The 26,733-nt window shown below is 43.1% G+C and overlaps 1 protein-coding gene across 1 annotated transcript in view; it reads left to right on the forward strand.

Annotated features, from left to right (window-relative positions):
• Positions 1-26,733, forward strand: part of LOC309560512 (uncharacterized protein) — a 48,674-nt gene that overhangs the window by 14,923 nt on the left and 7,018 nt on the right. Inside the window, exons 2-3 of the mRNA XM_082264143.1 lie at positions 4,515-4,616; positions 22,955-23,140. Of these exons, the coding sequence (XP_082120269.1) occupies positions 4,515-4,616; positions 22,955-23,140 (288 nt within the window). The remainder of the gene's footprint in view (positions 1-4,514; positions 4,617-22,954; positions 23,141-26,733) is intronic.

Genomic DNA, 26,733 nt, shown 5'->3' on the forward strand with positions numbered 1-26,733 from the left:
GCATTAATATCAGGTTTGATGGATGTAGTGGAGATTATTCATGAATTCTCAAGGTGCTCGTCAGATATTTTGGACCTAATTTTACCCTTTCCTTTGTGTGTTTCATCCTTGAAAATAGTTGTTTACATAAGCTGCAGAAAACTGATGACTAGGGATGGCCTTGCGGTTCGCGGCAAATTTTGCTTGTTTGCTACCCGCCAATTTTGCGAACACATGGCGTTGTTCGCAGTGGCCATATTAGTTTACATTGGGGAGAACTTTGACCCATGACACAGCCGTCAGGTGGAACGGGACAGCCAATTGAAACATTTCAGCTCATGGACATGCCCCCTACCTTATAAATAGACCAGAGCTGGCAGCCATTTCACATTCCGCTTTTTGTCAGCGTAGGGACAGATTGCCAGTGACACAAATAGCTCTGTTAAGATCCACAAAAGTCCTTTTCAGGGCTGGTATTTGGTATAGGTGTACTACAGTCTCTTTTCAGTTAAGGGACAGGTATGCTGTGTTCATCAGGGACAGATCGGCAGTGACACAAATCGCTCTGTTAAGATCCACAAAAGTCTTTTTCAGGGCTGGCATTTGGTATAGGTGTGCAGTCTCTTTTCAGTTTAGGGACAGGTATGCTGTGTTCATCAGGGACAGATCGGCAGTGACACAAATCGCTCTGTTAAGGTCCAAAAAAGTCATTTTAAGGGCTGCTATTTATTTGGTATAGGTGTACAGTCTTTTGTCAGTGTAGGGACAGGTATGCAGTATGCACCAGGGACAGATCGGCAGTGACACAAATTGCTCTGTTAAGGTCCACAAAAGTCATTTTAAGGGCTGCTATTTATATGGTATAGGTATACAGTCTTTTGTCAGTGTAGGGACAGGTATGCAGTGTGCACTAGGGATGATCAAACTTTTGACAAGTTCGGTTCGACCAGAACACCCGAACTTCCCGAAAGTTTGGGTCTGGATTCCAGAACCCCATTGAAATCAATGGGACCCGAACTTCAGTAATCAAAAAACACAATTTTGAAGCCCTAAAACCCAATAAATGCCCCTAAAAAGTGCACAGGGTTCTGGGTCATGCCCCAGGGACTATTAATCACACAAAAAAAAAGTTCTTAAAAATTGTCGTTTTTGATAGAGAGCCAATTATTGAAAAAATTATAGGAAAAAAAAAATGAGATTTCTTTGGATTTAGTGTCTGGGGGGTCTAAAAAGTGTACTTGTGAAGGTTCAGCTCTGTAGCATGTTCAGAACCAGAAAAAAAGATAATTTTTCTTAGAATTTTTATTAGCGCAGGGATGTGGCTCCGCTCCTATCACACCTATACGTGTGTATGTGTATATATACATATATGTGTGTGTGTGTGTGTGTGTGTGTGTGTATACCCCTATACAGAAGTTCAGATGTTATGCCTGCCTCCAAAGACGCCCAAAACATGCCCAAAAAAACGCCTGCAACAACACACCTAGGCGTTTTTGTTGCAGGTGTTTTTTTTTGGCATTTTTTGGGCGTCTTTGGAGGCAGGCATAACATCTGAACTTCTGTATAGGGGTATATATACACACACACATATATGTATATATACACATACACACATATAGGTGTGAAAGTAGCGGAACCCCATCCATGCGCTAATGAAATTATTTGCAGGGATGTGGCTCCGCTTCTATCACAGCTATATGTGTGTATGTGTATATATACATACATGTGTGTGTGTGTATATACCCCTATACAGAAGTTCAGATTTTATGCCTGCCTCCAAAGACGCCCAAAAAATGGCCAAAAAACGCCTGCAACAACACACGTGCGATCCGATTCTGATGCAGCTCAAAAAAAGCCTCATGTGCGAGTTTGCTGCGGATGCGCTGCGAATTCAGCCATACATAGTGTATGGCTGAACTCGCATCCGCACATGAGATCGCATGTAATGAAGGAGCAGTGCGCTCCGAATTACATGCGATCTCGCAAACCGCACAAGTGTGAACCGGCACTATATGTATTTGACATATATTTACCGGCTGCTGTCTGTCTGATTTATGAAAAAAAAAAAAACTTTTTGGCTGTAAAAAAAAAAAAAATTTAGGGAAACTTTTCCAATTGCAATACTTCTGTTATGACATTGTCCATGTGGTGGGACTATTTGTGCACAGCTCGTAAGTCTTTTGTGGCTGCAAATATGACCTAAAGGTTTTTAAAGTTTGCCTCCCATTAAAGTCAATGGGGGCCGCCGCGAACTTCTGGTTCGCGGACATTTGAAAAAATTTGCGGCTAACGTTCACGAACTGTCCCGGCCGATGTTAGTCCATCACTACTGATGACTTAAATAAGGCGCAATGGTGAAGAGTGTGAGATTTTTTTTCAGGAAGAAAAAACTTTTAAAAGTTCAGTAAAGAGACACTGTCAATTTTTTGTTTAGCTGCATGTGTTCGCTAAGTCTAAATGCATTTTTACAACAAAATGTAAAAAAAAAAAAAAAAAAAAAATCAACATTTTTAAGTAAGTTTACGACTTTGTGTTGGGCCCGAATGTGGCCCATGGGCCGCAGGTTGGACACCCCTGCTGTATATTTTATTATGATGAATGGCAAGATTAGGGTATATTTGGGACAATCTCATGGCCTTAAAAACACATACACCTTATTCAACAGGAATCCCTGATTCTTAAGTGCCAATTCAAAGTACTTCATAGCAGATAATCTGAATCCATTTATCTAAAGTTGGAACTGTGCATGTTGAATTCCAAAGAAATAGAACTTGAGATGGAGAATCCTGTAGTGAGATATATAGAGTAAGCTACTGCAAATCACTTTGAATGGGCCCCAATCAGTAAATATTGCTCCTGCAATTTTTTTTCTCTCTGGATTTTGCACAGGTGTGTTGTGTACACTATATTGTTAAAAGTATTGGGACACCTACCTTTACACGCACATGAACCTAAATGGCATCCCAGTCTTAGTCTGTAGGGTTCAACATTAGGATGACCCACCCTTTGCAGCTATAACAGCGGCAACTTTTCTGGGAAGACTGTCCACAAGGTATAGGAGTGTGTCTATGGGAATTTTTAACTGTTCCAGAAGTGCATTTGTGAGGTCACGCACTGATGTTGGATGAGAAGGCCTGGCTCGCAGTCTTCGCTCTTATTCATGGACCTTGCTTTGTGTAGGGTTGCTTTTCAGGGGTTGGGCTTGGCCCCTTAGTTCCAGTGAAGGGAACTCTTAACCACTTGCCGACTGCTCACAGTATATTTACTGCGGCAGTCAGCCCCTCACAGGCAGAGTGACGTAGATCTACGTCGCTAGCCTGTGAGGGTCTAGGGAGCGAGCGCGCGCCCCCGGAGGCGCGCTCCCGCGTGGTCACGGGCCCCCCCGCGCGGGTCCGCCGGTCACTCTGCGATCGTCGCTGCAGAGGGAGAAAGTCAGGCAGCTAGTGTAAACAAGCCGCCTGTCATTCTCCCCTATGTAGAAACAGTGATCACACGGTTCTACTATGTAGGACTGTTGATCATTGCTTCTACAGCTCAAGCCACAGCCAATCACAGTTAGAATCACGCCCCTAGGGACACACACAGCCCCTCCCTCTCAAATAAAGTTAACCCCTTCACTACCAGTGTCATTTTGCAGTAACAGTGCATATGTATAGCACTGATTACTGCAGTAATGTCACTGGTAACCCCAAAAGTGTCAAAAATGTCAGTCAAGGGTCCGATCTGTCCGCTGCAATGTCGCAGTACCGCAAAAAAATCGCAGATCGCCGCCATTACACGTTAAAAAAAAAAAATTACAAAAATCTTTCCCTTTGTTAGTAAACGCGATAACTTTTGCACAAACCAATCAAAATACGCTTTTTGCTATTTTTTTTTACCAAACATATGTAGCATAAGACAAATTGACCGAAAATGTTAAAAAATTTTGATTTTTACATTTTTTTGGGGGGAATTTCATATTAAAAAATTTGAAAAATATTGCTATTTTTGCAAAATTGAGGCTCTTTTTTTGTTTATAGCGCATGATCAAAAAATCGCACAGGTGATCAAATACAACCAAAAGAAAGCTCTGTTTGTGGGAAAAAAAGGACGTCAAATTCATTTAGGTACAGCGTCGCACGACCGCGCAATTGTCTGTTAAAATCACACAGTGCCGAATCGCAAAATACCCCCTGGTCAGAAGGGGGTAAAATCTTCCGGGGCTTAAGTGGTTAAGGTGTCAGAATACGAAGACATTTTTGACAACTTCATGCTCCCAACTTTGTGGGAACAGTTTGGGAATGGTCCCTTTCTGTTCACAAAGCAAGCTCCATAAAGACTATCAGCAACGTTTTAAGACCGGATATAATAATTACACCTAGTTTGAAAAGGCATAGTGGAAGAATACATACAATTTACAAGGTTGATGATGGGAAGAGGGCTACAGAAAAACTACACCTATACAACAAACAGTACTGTATTTCTACAATTTCTTTATTTCAGCTATAAAATAGAACTGTAGCCGTTATAAATGCTGCTGTTGTTTTGTTTTGCAGGTAATGCTATTAGGTGTTATTCCTGCATTGGAAGTTGCACAGAACAGTCCACCATAGAATGTGGTGCTGATCAGCAGTGCAGGATAGTGGAACAGCGCATTGGTAAGTTTTCCTGATTTTAAAGTTATTTGGGCCATTTAGACCATCTTCACCTGGGTTAGTCACACACTGTAAATGCAGGCAAAATACAGTACTAAATATGAAAACATGGTTAACAGCTTTTTTACCAGGGCAATTTGGTAAATTTTTTGCACACATGTTAAAATCAAAGTTTTGCTAAAAATTACTATAACCCCCCCCCCCCCCAAATAATGATATATTTTCTGAATCCAGAGGCCCAGAAGAATAAAATGGCGGCGGTTGCAATTTTTTTATGCTGCACAATATTTGCTGGACCAATCATGAAGCACTTACATACTCACCCCCATACCGAGAAGTACCAAGTATTTCCCTTCATTTTCAGCAGAAAAGTGAAGGAAAGAATAACATATGCTGCTAGATGGTGGCAGTGATTGGGGGTGGAGTGGGGATTATGGGGTATGTGACAAAGCAAAAGATCACTTACATTTTGGGTTGCAGAAGATCTGTATTGGGGGCCTCCTACTCAGGTAGTGCCCAGTATTTGAGGTGATCTGGATTCACACAATTTCTGGGAACTTCAGTCTCCAAGGTTCTATATTAATTTCAAATTTTTTTTATAGGGGTCTAACTAAAGTATCTTTTAAACCTCAAAATACTACACATTTCCAAAATTCCTCAAGAACCGTTTCACATATCATGTATAAGATTTGTTCTAGAGTGGGGAAATATTTCTAACGAAGATCTGAATAGCAGTAAAGACCCACCAGAAGTTCTAACCCTTCCCCAATTTATCCAAAACTAAAAAAAAACATGTTTTTGTTTGACATACACTTTAACAATTTTCCTGAGTAAATCATCAATAATACCAAGGAGGAAAATCCCTAGTATGGTGAGATAATGTAAAGTTACATGCATATAATGTATATTTTTTTGCATATATTTTTTTGCACTGAGAATACCTGAAGTGAAGATTGTAGATTACTTCCAAAGGAGAGAGTAAAGCTGGCTAAAAATGTATTGAAATTCAGTGGGTTCAATGGGGACCAGCCAAATTGTGATCCGTGTGTGGCTGTACTGTATTCAATCACCCCAGCGCTCAGAGGACTCTCACCAAAGCAAATAACGATGTGGATTCTATACTCTTCTAATGGAATGCTTCATTAATGAAGCCCTTCTCAGATAGGGAAATCCAAGACAGAACTGTAAAAGAGCACACATGTGGGTACAAATGACTAGTGCATTACCCATTACAAAAAACAAAAAGCCAAATAAATTCTCACAAATGAGGATGCTACAAGCATTATAAAGGTGTGTCGCAGCATCAGAAAGGGTCAAAGGTCATCATTCCACCATTTGTGGCTGTGCCTGTTTGACTGAAGTCAGTCATTAGATCGACTTCTTTTAAATGGGCTTGTTGTAAAAAATTTTCTCAGGCCCCACTCACCCCCTTTGCAGAGGTTAAGGAAGAACCCGAGGCCGAGCATCTAATTACTGCTGCTTGTGTGGGTGGAATGTGTACTGTGGAAATCAAATGGGATGAATAGGAGAGGGATGGGACAGGGAACCATGGGATAGGGGAGAAGGAGGAGGGGGTAAAAAGGGGGTAGTGGGGAAAGAAAGAAAGAAAGAAAGAAAAGAAAGAAAGAAAGAAAGAAAGAGGGGAGGGAGAAAGAAAGAAGGAAAAGAAAGAAAAGAAAGAAAGAAAGAAAGAAAGAAAGAAAGAAAGAGGGGAGGGAGAAAGAAAGAAGGAAAAGAAAGAAAAGAAAGAAAGAAAGAAAGAAAGAAAGAGGGGAGGGAGAAAGAAAGAAAGAAAGAGGGGAGGGAGAAAGAAAGAAGGAAAAGAAAGAAAAGAAAGAAAGAAAGAAGGAAAAGAAAGAAAAGAAAGAAAGAAAGAAGGGGAGGGAGAAAGAAAGAAAGAAAGAAAGAAAGAAAGAAAGAAAGAAAGAAAGAAAGAAAGAAAGAAAGAAAGAAAGAAAGAAAGAAAGAAAGAAAGAAAGAAAGAAAGAAAGAAAGAAAGAAAGAAAGAAAGAAAGAAAGGAGGGGAGGGAGAAGGAAAGGAAATGAAAGAAAGAAAGAAAGAAAGAAAGAAAGAAAGAAAGAAAGAAAGAAAGAAAGAAAGAAAAGAAAGAAAAGAAAGAAAGAAAGAGGGGAGGGAGAAAGAAAGAAAGAAAGAAAGAAAGAAAGAAAGAAAGAGGGGAGGGAGAAAGAAAGAAAGAAAGAGGGGAGGGAGAAAGAAAGAAAGAAAGAAAGAAAGAAAGAAAGAAAGAAAGAAAGAAAGAAAGAAAGAAAGAAAGAAAGAAAGAAAGAAAGAAAGAAAGAAAGAAAGCTGGAGGAAGGGTGCCCCTTACATCAGAGTACTCACTGGAAGGAGAAGGGAGTGGATGGATGGGATAGATGGATGGATGAAGGGATCAGGTGCCATCTTTCCTTTCTTGTTCCTGGTCTGAAATCTTCCTGCCCACACCTCATCTTCTCTGAGGAGAAAACTGTTGGGAAGTTTGGGAGGGGCAAGCACAGGTGGAGAGGGCAGGAGGAGGAGCAGAAGCAACTCTCTCTCCTCCCCTGATTGTGGTCTGTGAGGGAGGGGGAAGTATCAGCGCCGCGGCTCTAGTATCTGGCTGGGATCCGGAACTGTCAGTGAGCTCCCATCCCCCAGTGAACTGCTCTTGATCACAGCCTCAAATCCGTTTACAGACCGGACTGTGCTGATGGCAGGGAGATCCCTGCTGCCAGGCTCAGAGGTGGCTCTTTAACTCGGCAAATTAGGCGGCCGTGAGCCCCTGTGAGTGCGAGGCCTTAGGCGACCGCCTAATTTGTCTAATTAGAGAGCCTCCTCTGCCTAGCAGCAAGGGTTCCTCTATCTATCTCACTTGTGTGGATGGGGGAATTTGTTTGTCTTTCTTCATTCAGCCCAGGGACGAGCTTAAAAGTCACTACAATGAGATAGCCCTTTTGTTGGCTACAATACAACAAAATAAAAAACTTTATTGAGAAAGATGCTGTAGTTGCTTCTCATTACTCATTAGTCATGTATTTGTACAATAATAACTATGAATCACATAGCATTAGGATGTAAAAGTAAACAGGTGGCAGGGTGTACACATGAAGATGGTTATCTATTTTTCCCATTATGAAGTATCGTTTGATATCTTAAAATTCTCACTCAAAAGTCCCAAAAGACTTTGCTGCGCCTTTTACTACATTGAGTCTGTTTTCCATTGCTTATTGTGTACTGTGATTCTTCAACTTTCTAAAGCGGCTCTGTCATGAAATACAGCACTACCAATGGTGAAAACTCACAAGGACTTTTTTTGCTTGCAAGGGTCATATGCTTTAATGTTGTTGTAAATCCTAACTGAATATAGTTTGTTAAAGCCTTCATGTTCCATTGCTCTGGACCAGCTTCCTTGTAGTAAAAACAGTGGCTCACACCTGCAAGTAGGCTTGGCTACTTGAGGTCTCAACTAGAGGCACATGTAGTGATGACGCAGGAGCACAGTTGGGAGACACTTGTCACCCTGTAACAGGAAGTGCCTAAACAAGGGCCTTCATTGGAGGATTACCAGGTATTATAGGAATAAAAGCTGCGCTGGCATGGCTTTGTTGATTGACACAGGGTTAGGGCTAGCATTGGGGTTGGTGATAACGTTGCTGTGTTTCTCAGTTATGCTCCCAGCTCATCAGAAGTCTTATAAAGACAAGGATTAGGTACAATAATGTTGAAAGAAGTTTCCCTTATAAAGCTAAAGTTTAGGTATGGCAATTTTTACATAGTTACATTGATCCAGCTTGGACCATTGTAAGTATACATGTGCCATACCCGTGGAATACAAACACAAAAAAGGTCCAGGCGCTAGTCCTATACGCAGATTCCTATAAAGTTGTGAACCCAAATGCTGCCATGTTGTGGCTATAGTAAGATGTAATCAATAACACCTGGGCTGCCAAATCCTTAACATGGGATGATGTTCAAGACTAACAGTGAAAAGAAAGAAGGATGGCGCTCAATGGTGCATATAGAAGAAATCGATATGTGGAAGATGGACAAAACATGTCTCAAGATGGGCCATAAAAGTTTAATAATGAAAAAATAGACATAAAATTGATAATAATTAATCATCCAAACCAGTCTAGGAACCTCCGAATCTCCTTGGGATGCTGTGGGGATCCCTGGTGGTGTTTAGTGGAATCCGATCACATCAGGTGATGCCAGATGAAAAGGGGCAATGGTAAGTGGCACAGACCAACACCGCGATGGTAAGCGGCTGTCTGGTACTGTGTGCGGCCGCTACACAGACCCCGAGCCGGTTTGTCCTCCGTTGCTGGTTCTCCGTAGTGACCAGAAGTGGCGTGCAAATGACGTCACCGGAAGTGACGATCAGGAGCTCAATAGGAAGCCGGACTGGGTGTTGGAGATGACTTGAGAGCTTCTAGTTGCCTCAACTACATGTTTCACGCGCATGCGCTTTGTCAAGTCCCAGACAGCCGTTTACCATCGCAGTGTTGGTCTGTGCCACTTACCATTGCCCCTTTTCATCTGGCATCAACTGATGTGATCGGATTCCACTAAACACCACCAGGGATCCCCACAGCATCCCAAGGAGATTCAGAGGTTCCTAGACTGGCTTGGATGATTATTTATTATCAATTTTATGTCTATTTTTTCATTATTAAACTTTTATTGCCCATCTTGTTTTGTCCATCTTCCACATATCGATTTCTTCTATATGCACCATTGAGCGCCATCCTTCTTTCTTTTCACAATACCTGTAGAATCCCTGTGGAAGGTGGAAATCACCCTAAAAGGTAAAGCTACTACAGTGATCTCCACTAGCTTCCAGGTTCTGTGTCGAACAGCTGCCTTGCTACATTGTTTGAACAGGAGGACATCTGCTCAGTAGGGTTGCCACCTCATCCCTTTAAACCAGGACAAATATTAATTACACAGGTTCTGAGGCTAATATAACGCACATAAGGCACTAAGTGAGTTTAATTACCACCTTAATCAGCCAAAGAACCTGAGTAATTAATGCGTCCTGATGAGGTAGCATACCTACTGCTCAGTGCGGGCATCATTTAGGCAACATTTTGCATTTCCTCAGTGAATGCAAAGAGTTCACAAATTAGACAAGGTGGAGAGGTGGTGATGTCACAATCTCCACCTTTATGCAACCAGAGAACGCTTTGCACATTTGAGACAATGCAAAGTGTTCTCTAAATGGTGCCCATGCTGAGCATCAACCTCCTGTGTTCAGCAAACAGCAAGGCAGCCGCTTGGCATGGGACCCAGAAGCTAGTGGAGATCACTGTAGTAGTGGTGTCTACTACAGCAATTTCTAGCTTCCACAGGGATCCCACTGGTATGGCACATACAGTATCTCACAAAAGTGAGTACACCCCTCACATTTTTGTAAATAACTTATATCTTTTCATGTGACAACACTGAAGAAATGACACTTTGCTACAATGTAAAGTATGGAGTGTACAGCTTGTATAACAGTGTAAATTTGCTGTCCCCTCAAAATAACTCAACGCACAGCCATTATTGTCTAAACCGCTGGCAACAAAAGTGAGTACACCCATAAGTCAAAATGTGAAAATTGGGCCCAATTAGACATTTTCCATCCCTGGTGTCATGTGACTCATTAGTGTTACAAGGTCTAAGGTGTGAATGGGGAGCTGGTGTGTTAAATTTGGTAGCGCTTGATAAAACATTAGATATTAAATAAAGTCCATATGTTGTGTAGAACACACAGAAAGCACAGTTGTTCACGTTCTTGACACCTTGTGTATAGTAGCAAGACAGCACTTGGTGAGCAGATAGGACATGCACCTCCACCACATTAATCTGTGAGCCTCTTACCAGAAGGGATTGATCACAGTTCACACAGTGATCAAAAAAGGCCTTTAAATCTCAGGGGAGATCCTATTGCAGTAAGTAACGTCCTCACAGGAGACACCCGGCTCTATGTCCACATCAGGGGCTGTATTGTATAATGCATTGAGTCCTTGCAGGTATCCGGTGGTGTATATGGAACCATGGAAATAAAAAGGCTAAATGGTGCAGTACGTCTCAAACAGATATTTTATTAAAAATATGTATTGCACTCACCACAAACAGCTCAGATAAACAGAATGCCAGATCAGTGTAAGAGACGCCGCAGCAGCAGCAGCGAACATCCTCCGGCTTGTGACGTCAGACGTGGGCAGACTCCTTCTACATGTTTCGTAGTAGCCTAAGGGCTCATTACCACCTCCTTCCTGTTTAGTTGGGCAGAAAGCATGAGAAGAGAACTCTTCCAACCCGCCTCATCATCATCTAACCATTGACCTACAAATGATTGAGTCAGGCCAGCATGATCTCCAACCCTATATGGAAATAACCTGCAACATTTTGCCTCATGACAATGTTTTGATTGCCCCAAGAAACTTTCTAAAGAGTTGTGAAATCAGTTTATAAAACAAAGTTAATTAATACCTGGAAGCAGAAGAAATATTGCAGCTTGATTCATCACAATACAACTAATCCTGTTTTGCAAATATTTATTGTTTATATTTGCCTAAGAAGTAACTAGAACATTAAAGCGGTTGTAAACCCAAAAATCGAAAAAAAAAAAAAAAAAAACCTGCAAGACAAAGGCATAATGAGCTAGTATGCATCGCATACTAGCTCATTATGTATTACTTACCTTAGAACGAAGCCCCCACACTGACCCCCGGACATCGCTGCGGGAGCTGCCATGATCCCTCGTCGTCTCTTTGGGGTTCGGCGCCTCCGGCGCTGTGATTGGCTGGAGTCGCGCCGACGTCACTCCCGCACATGCGCGCGGGAGTGATTTTCCGGCAAGCTCCCGGCAAGTAAAACTGAAGGTCCCCCGGACCTTCAGAGCGCATGCGCCACTCGCATGAGCGGTTGCATGCACTGCAAATATCTCCTAAACCGTGCCGGTTTAGGAGATATTAATTGTACCTACAGGTAAGCCTTATTATAGGCTTACCTGTAGGTAAAAGTGTCAAAAAGCGGGATACTACCAATTTAAGAGCCGGTTCAAACTGGGGCGACTTGCCGTGGGTCGCCTGCCATAGATTAGCACAGGACCTGTTCTAATAGGAGCGACACAAGTCGCTCCGATTTAGAAAAAGGGTCCTGTACTACTTTGGGGCGACCTGGAGCGACCTGCATTAACTTCAATGATATGAAGTCTGTGCATGCCGCTCCGAGGTCACTGTGCGCGCTGTGCACCGCGACTTCACAGGTCGCCCCGACAAGTCGGTCGCTCCTATGTGAACCGGCTCTCAGGGCCCCGGTGCAAAAAACAGTAACCATAAATAAAAACCCTCCAAGCCAGTTTTTACTCCCATCGTGGGGCCCTTTATTACCGTCTCGCAGTGGGACCCTTTCATATGTTCTGCAGTGGGCCCTCTTCCTACCGTCTTGGGTAGGGTTGCCACCATTTGTTCAAGCAAAACCCAAACACTTCAGCAGCGCACTGCAAAAATGTTTTATTTATTTTTTTGTAGTATACACTATACATGTGAATTGTGATTAAATAACATTTCTAATAATATGGATTTAATCACAAGAGTCCCTCCTTACCTCAGAGTCCACAGAGTTCCCCCTTTACATCTGAATCTGCAGAGTTCCCCTTTACATCTGAACCTGCAGAATTCTGCTTTACATCTGAACTCAGTTCCCTTACACTGCAAGGGGGGACTCTGCAGACTATGGTGTAAGGGAGAACTCTGCAGACTCTTGTTTAAGGGGGAACACTAAGAACTCTGATGTAAGGGGGACGCTGCAAACTCTGGTGTAAAGGGGAATCTGGTAACCAAAGCCCCCACCTACATCAGAGTTCCCAGCATGCCTTTTTAATCAGGGTTCCCAGAGCCTACCTTACATCAGAGTCTGCAGAGCCCCCTTATATCAGGGCTTACAGAGCCCTCTTACATCAGAGTCCACAAAGCCCCCTTCACATAAGAGTTCACTGAGTTCTGCCTTATATCAGAGTCCCCAGAGCCCTCCTTACATCAGAGTCCATAGAGCCCCTCTTACATCAGAGTCTGCAGAGACCCCTTTAAATCAGAGTCCACAGAGCTCTCCCTTACATGAGAGTCTGCACAGCCCCCTTACATCAGAGCTTGCAGAGCCCCCTTATATCAGAGTGCTCAGAATTTCCACTTACACTGTAAGGGGGAATCTCTGAGGACTCTAGAAGGTAAAGAAGAACTCTCATGTAAGCGGTACTCTGCAAACCCTGATTTAGGGGAGACTCTGATGTAAGGGAGAATGCTGTGCACTCTGGTGTAAAGGGGAGCCCCCCTTACATCACCGTTTACAGAGTCTCTTTCCATCAGAGTCCACAAAGCCCCCCTTATATCAGAGTTCACAGAGTTCTCTCTTACATGAGAGTCCACAGATCTCCCCTTACATCAAAGTCCACAGAGCCCCTACTACATCAAAGTCTGCAGAGCCCCCTTTACATTTGAGTCCTCAGAATGTCCACTTACACTTACTTGTAAGGGGGATCTCTGTGGACTCTGAAATATAATGGGGAACTCTGATGTAAGAGGTGCTCTGGGAACCCTGATTTAAGGGGAGGCTCTGAAGGAGGAATGCTGTGGACCCTGGTGTAAAGGGGAACTCCAATGTAAGTGGGTTTCTGCTCACCAAAGCACCCCCTTAAATCAGAGTCCAGAGATCATCCCTTATATCTAAATCCCTCTTACAACAGTTTATTCACTTGGGGGCAGGAAGGAAAGAGAAGGGGGCGAGGGAGGAAACCACTCACAGACAGGTGATGGAGGCTCAGACATCGACTGTTGGCCCGTTTCATCACCCGGCTGCTGGGCTTCAAACTTCTCACGGGGTAGACACAGGAAGAGAAGGGCGGGAGGAAGAGCAGATCCAGTTCTCTCTCTCTCATATCCTATCTGTGCAAGGGGGAGGGACTCTGGCTCTTAGCTGTGTGAGAGAGACACTCTCAGCTCAGAGCACTGCAAGCAGCTACCCCACCTGGGAGCCATGGTCTGGGCTTTTGGGGCCAACCTACAGTAGAAGAATGCCAGGGCCTGGTGGCAAGTGCAACCTTTGCGACCGTGGTATAGGGATGAACTTCGAGTTTGAGTCGAAGGTAAGTTTGACTAGAACATCGCTCATTCGATCGTTCGTTGAATGACGAACAAATGTGCTTCTTCGTGGGAAATTCGAGTTTCCCATAACGCACTGCACGCGCGCCAATCAAATGATCTCTTTCATGATTGGACTAAAGGCAGGCTGCCTTTAGCCAATCATGCCTCAAGGGGCAAAGTACATGCCCCACACTACATAAAAGCTGCTTGTGCAGCAGCAGCGTGTAGTGTCATTGTGCGGGAGATGAGCCGTTTTTTTGGAGTTTGTCAGACAGTGCAGAGACATTGCTAGCAGTGTAGGGAGGGCCAGGTACGTATGTGAGGTAGGGAGAGATTTCTTTCTCTACATCATATCAGACAGTGCAGCGCCAGTGAGTGAGTAACAGTGTAGGGAAGGCCAGGTATGTGTTTGAGGTAGGGAGATATTTCTTTCTTTACATGAGATACCAGTCAGAGTATTGTTCATTGGTCAGTTGTGGAACATTCTATATCATCACAGACCTATAGGATTATAGATCACTTTAGATCTAAGTCAGAGTATTCAATGGTCAGTTGTGGAACATTCTAAAATCATCATAGATCTATAGGATTATAGATCACTTCAGATATCGGTCAGAATATTCATTGGTCGATTGTGGAACATTCTATAAGCATCACAGGCCTATAGGATTATAGATCACTTCAGATATTAGTCAGAGTATTCATTGGTCAGTTGTGGAACATTCTGTAAGCATCATAGATCATCCATCTATAGGATTAAAGATTACATCAGATATCAGTGAGAGTATTGTTAATCGGTCACTTGTGTACATCTATAACCACCACAGCTCATCTATAGGGCTATCAATTAGATCATATCAGGTCATTGAGTATCAATTGGTCAGTTGCGTATACCCTATATAGACCTGTATCAACATCATGTCCGAAAGGCCGACAAGGAGAAAGCAATGCTCACAGGCCACAAAAATAGGGCACCTGTTATGAATCTGGTGGTGCAGCGATTCTTGAGCAGATACCCGGGCTTCCAAGATCTTCTAAGGCAGGCCAGAAAGTCTGTGGCCATTTCCGCCGTTCGTTCAATGCCAGTGCTCGCTTATCTGACATTCAATGGGAATTCAACCTGCCCACAAACTGCCTCATTTGTGACATGCCCACCAGGTGGAACTCAATATTGGCAATGCTGCAGTGGCTGCACACAGCAGAGGGCCATCAATGAGTACCTGTGTTAGTATGGCACAAGGACAGGGTCAGGGGAGCTTCTGATTAAGGATGCATGCATCGCCATGTCACCATTTGAGGAGGCCACAAGGATGGTGAGCCGTGGCGATGCATGCAGTGCATACAGTGACACTATCCCGCTAGTCTACCTGCTGGAGCACACGCTGCATGGAATCATGGACAAGGCACTTGAGGCAGAACAGCGGGAGGAAGAGGAGGACTTCCTTTCCTCACAAGGCCCCCTTTATGCAGATATCATTCCTGCAGGGCCACAAAACACACAGGAGGAAGAGGAGGAGGAGAATCAGGATTTCAGCAGCATGGATGTAGAGGAAGAGGATAGTATACAGCAGTCTGAAAGGGATGGTTTTGATTCCCCAGAAACCACAGGAGTTGTATGTGGTTGGGGAGAGGTTGCTCCTGCTGACAATGTCATCCTTAGTGACCCAGAGGACTCAGAAGCTCATGTCTCCTCCAACTTACTTTGCATGGGCTCCCTGATTCGGCAAAGCCTGCGAAAGGACCCGAGGATTCGTGCTATCAAAGAGAGGGATAATTACTGGTTGATAATCCTTCTTGATCCACATTACAAGGGTAAAGTTGCAGAGTTCATCCTGTCTTCACAGAGGGAGCAGAGGATGAAACATCTTGAGGAGGCCTTGGAAAAAAATTTGTGTACCGCCTTTCCAGACACTGGGAAGTCAACATTCTCCGGACGTGTTTCTGAGGCATCATTCAGCCAAAGTAGGAGCGGTGGAGAAGGCGGCAGGCTGACGGATGCCTTTAAACAGTTCTTTTGTCCTCAGCAGCACCCAGGGCTGTTAGGTTTAAGCAACCATTGGCAGCGTCTCCATCATATGGTGCATGATTATCTAGGCACAAGAGCAGACTTGGAAACCTTTCCAGCTGCGCATCCAGTGGCTTACTGGGTCTTGTGGATGGACCACTGGCCAGAAATTGCTCAATATGCAATGGAGCTACTGGCCTATCCTGCTTGCAGTGTGCTTTCGGAACAGACGTTCAGTGCTGCTGGAGGTTTTCTGACGGACAAAAGAATGCGTCTGTCCACAGATTCTGTTGACCAGCTGACTTTTATCAAAATGAACCAGTCCTGGATCAACAAGAGCTATCAGGCCCCTGATGCTGATGTAACTGATTAAATTTGCTAAGGGTCTGCCATCCATTGAAGACTGCATATGCTGCCTATCCTATTCCTCTACCTTTATTCTGCTAGCTTCCAACAATATTTTTGGTCACTACCAATCCCCAAGGCCTAATTTTTCTGCACTTGTATGACAGGTGCATACAATTTAAATGTTGTATGTCATTTTTAACAGCAGGCCCTGTCCCTGTGCCCTGCTAACTGCTAACACCAATGCCCAATTTTTGGCACCTGTGTAGTACATACAATTTCAAATTTGCATGGAATTCTTATCAGCAGGTCCCGTTCCTGCACCCAGCAAGAGTAACTGCGAGGCCTTGGTTACGATGTTCAGGCACCACCAACCGCAAAGGCCCAATTTTTGGCACCTGTATAGCACATGCAATTTCAAATTTGTATGGAATTCTTACCAGCAGGTCCCGTTCCTGCACCCAGCAAGAGTAACTGTGAGGCCTTGGTTACGGTGTTCAGGCACCGCCAACAGCAAAGGCCCAATTTTTGGCACCTGTGTAGTACATGCAATTTCAAATTTGCATGGAATTCTTATCAGCAGGTCCCGTTCCTGCACCCAGCAAGAGTAACTGCGAGGCCTTGGTTACGATGTTTAGGCACCACCAACAGCAAAGGCCCAATTTTTGGCACCTGTATAGCACATGCGATTTCAAATTTGTATGGATTTTTTAGCAGCAGGGCCTGTTCCTGCACCCAGCAAGAGTAACTGTGAGGGTTTACGGTGTTCAGGCACCACCAACAAACAAGGCCCAATTTTTCTGCACCCGTATGACAAGTACATACGATTTGAAATTTGTATGTATATTTGAATATGACATTTTTTGCTTTAGAAAGGTCGGTATTGCTGCAGCAGGGGACATACATCGTAGAAATGCACTACTTTACAGGCACAATCAGAAGACCCCCAGGCACGTTAAAGGAACTTTTCATTTTTATAGTTTCACTTTAAGCCTCATTAAAATCAGTAAATCACTACTCCTATAAAAATGATAATTTTTAAAAACTTTTTTTTCATTGCTACATGTTCCCCAGGTCAGGACCCGGACCCCCATACACTTTTTTGGGGCAATAACTTGCATTTAAGCCTTCAAAATGAGGCAGTTTTGTTGTCAAAGATCGAGTGCCATAGACTTCAATGGGGTTAGTTTGTTCGAACAAACTTTTCCTCTGTTCGCGGTGTTCTGGTGCGAACCGAACTGGGGGTGTTCAGCTCATCACTACCCTGGTAGTTACACCACTGATATCTGCTCTGCCTTCATTTTTCCTGTTCTGTATTATCAGGCATCTGCCATTTTTCTTTTGGAAAGACACCTTTAGCCTCATGGTATCCTCACCTGGTTAATTCTTCCATCTATTTTGTCTTGACCAAAGAAGACCTAACGTGGCCATCATTTCTGCTCACCTTTTTCTATGATTTTCCTCTTGATCCTTTCCAGCATAATAATACTTTGCATCACTTGTTCCATAGAAACCTAGCACTTTTTCTTATTTCCCTGTTAAGTAGTCATGTATTTATTTTAAAATAATTACACATATTTTTTTAAACACAGCTGGTATACCCAAATCTCTCTTGAGATCATCCTCACATAATTTACTACTCAGCAACTTAGGCTGGAAGAGGAATGGGCAGAATGTTGAACCATTCATACCCTGCTGCATGCACATGTGATGACTGGGAATATACAGGTGTAGCACTACTCTCTTGGTAGCTGCTGGTTACGGATTCCCCTGGGTTACCCATAGCAACAACTTGACAATATAGCATATTCTAAGTGCTTGGCTCAGTCAGAAAACAGTCCAGGGGTTTTGTTTTTTGTTGATTTATTTGAAAACTGGGATAGGAGAAGGGATGAGTGGGATACTCCAACTGAACAAACTATGCACAATTGCTGGGACTCCTAAATAAAGCTGAGTGTGGCAAGGTCACTGCTTCACCTTGCGACTAGGTGAAGAAGAATTAGATGAACTGTACTTTACTGTGCGCTCTTCAGGGTCCTGCTTGGCACCCCCTTTGTCCCTACTCTTCAGGGTTCTACACGGCACCCCCTTTAATCTGACACTCTGTGTGAGCTGACCCCTTGATCCTCTAACTTCACTGGAGTGGTCCCCCTTCCTGGGCAGACCCTTTGGCAAGTCCCCTGGTACTCACGGACACTGTTTTTTCCAGAAGACTCTGCCAGCAGCTCCACTTTTAGCTCTACTGGATCCTCTGCAGCTCAGCTCCATACTTGGTTCACTAGGCCGACTGCCTAAGACCACTTTCCTCATACAGCAGGAGGAGAAACAGCCATCATCCTCCTCCTGGGACTCTGCTTCCTGCCTGAGCCATCCCAGGATGCACTGCAAGAGTGCCCTCCCACTGGGACTCTCACAAAAGCCAATGCATCACTGACTAGGATTCCTCCACCGTCCAACAGGCTCCCCTATTGGATGCAGTGGGGATACTCCCTTAGACCCAGTGAATCACACCTGGGAACATGCAACAGGCAACCTAATGGATCAGGCTCCCCTGATGAGCAGAAGGAGCATAAGATGCTTTTATCTAGCACCTACCTAGGAGGGTGCTACACAGGTATGCCCAGAGCTGAGAAGGAATGAAAGAATCAGAGAGCATACATGACAGGGTGGAGTGGGAACCAGGCAGAAGGGGTTTATTATATTAAGTGGTGTGGTCAGTACTGACGCTTACCTGATTGGTCAAGCAGAGATGAGGTGATTAGAAGGAGCAAAAGAGTATAGTGCTGGGGGGGAGTTGTTGAGGTTCATTTGCCGAGAAGAAAACGTAAGAAGAACATCCCTCCCTCCTGCCCTATTTTTCTGGATAGTACAGTTATACTTATTTTGTTGTTCTTTGGAGGTTCGGAGTCCTTCACGGGGGTCTAAATTTGGTGTTATTGGTAAAACAGCGGAGTCTAATCTTAGGTATGGTGTCCTCTAGTTTGTACAGTTCAATTCATAGTGACCGGGTAGTGGTAAAACCAGTGGGTGTCTGAGGTCAGCTAGGTTAGTCCCCAAGGTGGTGTTTGGCAGCTGGGGTCATAACTTAGCTAACTGTGCTTCAAACACAAAGTTTTAATTAAATGGTACGTACCATCAAGGACTTGCAACCATTGTCATCTGGATTGATATGTTTATTGTTATGTTTTGTTATTTATAAGCTTATGTTTAATAAAAGATCAATTTGGCCATTTAACTCAAATTACGAGTGGTGTGGTTTTTTCCTAGGGGTTATAGGAATGTGTAAAAAGTTTAAGAATTGTTGTGCTGAAAATGGTAAAAAGTCCATATAATTAAAAGGAAATATCCTTTAAAATCAATAAGACAGCAGATATCCACATGTAGATTAGCAATGGCATTCACCAACTCTCCCACGGAAGACCAAGTGACATAAAACCACCACCAAGAGAGGCATCTTATATACCCTTACCAGATCTCAAAATCTTATAGGCAGTATGTATCAATAGATATCAACAGGCATAAGACTTTCTCCCAGCGGGTATCCGTGGTCAACCGTATCTCAAATGCTGATGTTCCCCTGTGAACCTTATCTCAAAAAGACGCAAAGGGAGCCTCTCATAGCATAATACGTCCTGAATAATCCTTTATTTGGCTTAAAACATCATATGCAGAGTGGCAGCAGCGTTTAGTGTATCCACATGTAGCTTGTTTCCAACCGAAAAGATGGCCGCCGTCGTCCTCCACTGCGCATGCGTCCGCCTCCACCAATGAGGACATCCGCCGTACGTTTTGTCATACGCAATGACGTTGTCAGGGGCGTGGCCTCATGGTGGAAGGACACGCTATTTGTAGGGGCAGGACGAGGCGGATTGGTCAACTAAAAACCGGAAGTAGGAGCTATGTGCTCCATTGACCGGATATTGGAAAAGAAAATCGGTAAAACCGTGTTATTAAACCCAAATGGGTATACCACACAGAAAAGAGGGGAATAAATCCCACAACAACATCCAATAAGATATACATTAGTAGATATTAAATCTATTTAGATAATATACACCTTAATGCGGGTGAGCATGCGAAGTCTCGGGACGGCGCCATCTTGTGGCCAAACAAAACAGCTACACCCTGCTGCCACTTACATTGTACAGAACATTTAAAACAGACAAAACATTAAAAATATCAATCATCCACAACGTGGTGCATCAGCCACAATACAGTACATGAATTCACATTAATAATTGAGACTTCCACAATTCCATTAGTAATAATAATCAGCAGAAAGGGAGATGGAACAACAAGAAATCGAGCCTTCTTCCAACTAAAATATTGTATGGGTAAATCATGCATTATTTATAAACGCATTCAAATCCCACTCAACATTAAGTCCATAAGGGGCATAAGCTTTAATACGATAAATCCAGGAGGTCTCCAACCTGGAAACACCCCGCGTGAGACTACTTCCCTGCCAATTTCCTATATATCTGTCAATCCCTAAAAAAAGGGTACCTGCTGGGTTCCTATTATGGTGTGTATCTTATCCTTTTTTCAGGATAAAGTGGGATTTTTTCCTTGTAGATCCTGTGCGGTTTGCAAAGTAAACACAGGAGGAAGGAAAAAATGTGAGGAGTTTGAGGCGGGGGTCACTTAAAAGGTACATAAAATCAATACTTTTATTACTTGTGCTTCCAGGCACATGGTGTATCTTATTAGATGCCCATGTGGATTGGAATACATTGGGCGGACCACTAGGATGCTTAAGGTCCATTTGAATGAGTACATTACTAATATAAGTAATGGGTTTCCTAAACATAGTGTCTCCCGCCACTACGATACACACCATAATAGGAACCCAGCAGGTACCCTTTTTTTAGGGATTGACAGATATATAGGAAATTGGCGGGGGGAAGTAGTCTCACGCGGGGTGTTTCCAGGTTGGAGACCTCCTGGATTTATCGTATTACAGCTTATGCCCCTTATGGACTTAATGTTGAGTGGGATTTGAATGCGTTTATAAATAATGCCCATACAATACAATATTTTAGTTGGAAGAAGGCTCGATTTCTTGTTGTTCCATCTCCATTTCTGCTGATTATTATTACTAATGGAATTGTGGAAGTCTCAATTATTAATGTGAATTCATGTATTGTGGCTGATGCACCACGTTGTGGATGATTGATATTTCTAATGTTTTGTCTGTTTTAAATGTTCTGTACAATGTAAGTGGCAGCAGGGTGTAGCTGTTTCGTTTGGCCACAAGATGGCACCGTCCCGAGACTTCGCATGCTCACCCGCATTAAGGTGTATATTATCTAAATAGATTTAATATCTAATAATGTATATCTTATTGGATGTTGTTGTGGGATTTATTCCCCTCTTTTCTGTGTGGTACACCCATTTGGGTTTAATAACACGGTATTACCGATTTTCTTTTCCAATATCCGGTCAATGGAGCGCATAGCTCCTACTTCCGGTTTTTAGTTGACCAATCCGCCTCGTCCTGCCCCTACAAATAGCGTGTCCTTCCACCATGAGGCCACCCCCCTGACGACGTCATTGCATATGACGAAACGTACGTCGGGTGTCCTCATTGGTGGAGGCGGACGCATGCGCAGTGGAGGACGACGGCGGCCATCTTTTCGGTTGGAAACAAGCTACATGTGGATACACTAAACGCTGCTGCCACTCTGCATAAATGTGAGTGTGATTTATGGTGTTTTAAGCCAAATAAAGGATTATTCAGGACGTATTATGCTATGAGAGGCTCCCTTTGTGTCTTTTTGAGATAAGGTTCACAGGGGAACATCAGCGTTTGAGATACGGTTGACCACGGATACCCGCTGGGAGAAAGTCTTATGCCTGTTGATATCTATTGATACATACTGCCTATAAGATTTTGAGATCTGGTAAGGGTATTTAAGATGCCTCTCTTGGTGGTGGTTTTATGTCACTTGGTCTTCCATGGGAGAGTTGGTGAACGCCATTGCTAATCTACACGTGGATATCTGCTGTCTTATTGATTTTAAAGGACATTTCCTTTTCATTATATGGACTTTTTACCATTTTAAGCTCTACAATTCTTAACCTTTTTATGCTATGTGATTATTTCAGGATCTCTTTATGTAGCCGCTTTTTTTTTTATGTAATTTATTCAAACATCTGTAACATTTGATTGTTTACTTAGTGGTGCATAGCGCAGCTGTTTTATACTTTTCTATAGGAATGTGTAGTTGTGAGTAATTTTGGACAAGAGGTTAAATATGGAGGTGAGCTCTGATCTACCCTGGTCATGACAGGAGGAGAGAGCACTGTATTCCTTCTCTAAAAGAAAAAGTGGCTTCACCCTTCAAGTTGTGCTAACAATGGTGTATGAATAATAAACCTAGCTGCGCAGAGTTACATACAATTGGAAGATAACACGGTTCTTATATATGTATATGCACTGTGTGTTTAGCTATTTGTGAACTTGCCTCTAACTCATTTAATAAAACTATAGCCCAACTTTTTCTTCTTGTTGTTTTTATCAGTCTCAACCCTTGCCTACTTCCTACCTCCTCCCTGAGCTTCTTGCCACTTCTTAACAGGAGGAAAGGAGGGAATAATAGTGGTAAGAACACATTTTCTTACCAGCTTCATCCATGGTTCCCCTGGAGGGCAGGTAACTGTTAACTGTGCCCTGGGCTCATACTCATAACACTGGACAACTATTATCTCATGCCTGTGACCAGCTTCAAGACACCTATGGACATTTGGAAGTCAATCCAATGTCTCTCTGACACCAGCAGATGCTATTATTCCTGGAGCTAGGCTTTAATAGTAGTGTATATTGAAATAATTGATACAGTCTGATCTCACACAATTTACTGTTCTCTTTCTTTGACAGATGGAAAGATTCAGAATCAGCAAAAAGGTTGTCTACCATCACTGCAGTGCAATGTCCCCTCAATTGATCCATCACTTGTCCAATATTGCTGCAATACGGATCTCTGTAATGCCGGAAACATTCCCGTCAGTACAGCAAGTACAGCCAGTACATCCAGTACAGCCAATACATCCAGTTCAGCCGGCAGTAAGTGACATTTTTGTTTTTCTATGAATGACAGTTTTTAGGTCAGAAATGTACAACTAATGTTCCAAATGTCAAGTAAAAGGGTCACCCAAAGTTAATAGTTCACTTTTGAGGGGATACAGCAGGCCATTATCAAGTACCAGCTTGCTGTATTGCTCAGAGACTCATGCAGTAAAGTCACATGACAAGTCAAAACACATTCATTTCAGTGGGTGCTATCTTAATCAATGTGACTCAAGTTGCAAGGTTCCTGAACTACTTTTCTGCGACTTTGGTGCAACTTGAGTTCCATAGACTACAATGTTAAATCACAAAAGACACAAACAAGATGCAAGGAAGTCGCATGCAAGTCGTATGACTTTGGGGTCAAAGCAGTGTAAACCAAGCTTGAGAAGTCCTAAGTGTTAAGTGGATTTGCAAATATTCATGGAGATCCGTTAAAGCTGTTAATGGCAGAGGACTAGAAACTTTGGCCTGGGAGAGAATAACAACCAACTAACCTTTTAAGGGTATGGACAGATTTCTGTGAACTAAACAATGTGTACCATTCAAGGTGTTCCATGGTGTTGCATAGAGGAAGGTGGGTGTTTTCATAAGACATGGGGATTAATTTACTAAAACTGGAGAGTGCAAAATCTCGTGCAACTCCACATAGAAACAAATCAGTTCAATAAAGCTTTGACAAAATAAACAAAAAAAAAATGGAAACTGATTGGTTACTATGCAGATATGCACCAGATTTTGCACACCCCAGTTTTAGTTAATCAACCCCAGTGTTTATTGTGGTCCACATTTCAAATGTTTTAGTATTGGTTTTCTTGACACCTCAGAGCTCCATGTGGTTTCTACCCCTATTAATGTCTGAATAGTGACCTAACTCCACTCTAAGCCACCACCCCAACATATCTTATTAAAAATTGCGCAGAGAGCTAATGGCCTCGCTGCCGGAAATTTAGGTTGGGTTATTTCCAAATCCATTGATTTACTGGAAATGTACCAGACAGTGGATTCTATTTCCATGTTATGTTTGCATGCTCCACATCACCTTTATACAGCAGGTAAAATAAGTATTGAGCACGTCACCATTTTTCTAGGTAAATATATTTTAAAAAGGTGGTATTGGCATGAAATTGTCACCAAATGTCAGTAACAACCCCTGCAATCTATACATACAAAGAAACCAAAACAAATAAGTTCAGAAATTAGGTTATGTGTAATAAAATGGAATGACACAGAGAAAAAGTATTGAACACACTAACTGAAATGTATTTAATACTTCGTACAAAACCATTTGTTGGTAGTGACAGCTTCAAGACACCTCCTGTATGGAGAAACTTGTCGCATGCATTGCTCAGGTGTGATTTTGACCCATTCTTCCACACAAACAGTCTTCAAATCTTGAAGGTTCCATGGGCCTCTTCTATGAACTCTGATCTTTAGTTCTTTTCATAGATTTTCTATTGGATTCAAGTCAGGTGATTGGCTTTGTCCAGGGCTAGCCCAAGACATTGTGCTGCCTGGGTCCAAAAATAAAATGCTGCTCCTCCCTCCTCAAAAAAATCACGCCCACCAAAAGGCCCTCACATCCATTATTTTATATCATATAAATTAAAACTAAAATTTAATTCAACAGGAAGTCAGATTTACATGCGGCAGCAGCTTGTCTGTATGAAACATTATATGACATATCATTATATTCAATTCCAAGGGGTGGGCTAGGGCAGTATAGGGGCAGGCTAGGATGTTATATAGACAGGCTAGGGTAGTAAAGGGGCAGGCTAGGACAGTATAGGGACAGGCTATGGTAGAATATAGACAGGCTAGGGTAGTAAATAGACAGGCTAGGGCAGTACAGACACAGGCTAGGGTAGTAGACAGGCTAGGGCAGTAAAGAGACAGGCCTTGGTAGTATATGGACAGGCTAGGGTAGTATATGGTCAGTGGTGTCAGTGGCAGGGCTGGTGGTCGATAGGATCAGTGGCAGTGCTGGTGGGGGGGTAGGATCAGTGGCAGTGCTGGGAAGGGATGGGATTAGTGGCAGTGCTGGGAGGTAGGGATCAGTGGCAGTGCTGGGGGGAAGGAATCAGTGGCAGTGCTGGGGATGAATTGGATTAGTTGCAGTGCTGGGGGGATAGAATCAGTGGCAGTGCTAGAGAGGGATGGGATCAGTAGCAGTGCACGGAAGGGATGGGATCAGTGGCAGTGCTTGGCGTCATTTTTTTCCAGCAGTTTTGTGTGCAGGGCCGCCGCTACCAGCACACATTATTCAGGGGTGCTGGAGGTGCCCCCTCTTCATTGGTCGGCTGTGCAAGTTAGGGATTGCCTGAGAAGGAAAGGGGACTTACGGACGCAAGAAGCTCTGTGTCTCCCCCGTCCAGGTGGGCAGATGGTGCATCCCAATAATGTCAGCCGAATTTCAACGCGTGTGTACGAGACTTTACTGCCTGTGTAGTGAAAGTTGAAAATGTATTGTTTCAACATGCATGTTCAGAATATATAAATACTTTAGTGTGCATAAACTAGACATAGGTTCACTTTAAAATGATTCTGTTGATATTCAGTGCAGGAAGAAATTAATCAAACCATTAATGTGAAAAGTGATAAGATATGGCACCAAATAATCTCTATTTTGGACCTTTAAAATAAAATAAAAAATAAAATAAACATAAAAAGTGCAGCTGGCCCTTTAAGTGATAAACCCGGTTTCAATTTATTAAAATACCAGGAAAGAAAAATAGGTAGGCTCTACTATATAAGTATTAGTCCGTAGCCAAAGAAACAACAAAGTTTTATGGAAGTCCCATCAGTGTTTGCAAAATCTTAATAGAAAACTCCATTCACCGTGATGAAAGATGTGTAAAGCCCCGTACACACGTACCGATTGTCGGACGTAAAGATTCGGCCGACGACCGATCGGCCGATTGTAGGCTTGTTAGTATGATGCTTCCGACAGCCGACAGCGCATTTTCGGCCGAACAGAATCTGTCGTGCAGGCATTAAAATTTTTGCTGGCCAACACCAGAATGGCCGATTGTTCGCCAGTCAGTACAGATTTCGGCCGACAGACAGCAGATTTGCAAGACTGGGCATGCTCAGAAAAGAAAAAAGACAAGGAAAGTTAACCATCACATGACATCACTTCTGCAGTCGGCTGTTGTTGGCCGACAAAATTCGTGTGCAGTCTTTTGCACTTTTCAACAGACAGCCCTCGGACAAAAGACGGCCGATCGTTTGGCCGACGATCAGTACCTGTGTACGGGGCCTAATACTCATAGAATTCATCAAATAGTGCTCCACCAAAACGTGTGTGTAAAATGCATCCTCACCAACCATCAATACAAAGCCCTCCTTCATATATCTCCAGCTCCTTATTCACCAACCATATTCGATCCAGAAAAATCCTGTAGTGGTAGTGGACGGCACACACAGTGTGGCTGTATATGTTGGTGCTAACGCTGGCACCATTACATGTAAGTGTGCATTTGTCTTTTAAACATTGAAAAAACTACACTATGATCCTTTATATTATTTATTTTGGGTCCTTTTCTTGACATTGTATGAAAGATATCTGGAGGGCCTGGGTTGGTGAACCC

Source organism: Pelophylax lessonae, assembly GCF_965119305.1.
Source record: "Pelophylax lessonae genome assembly, chromosome: 7".
Classification (NCBI taxonomy): domain Eukaryota; kingdom Metazoa; phylum Chordata; class Amphibia; order Anura; family Ranidae; genus Pelophylax; species Pelophylax lessonae.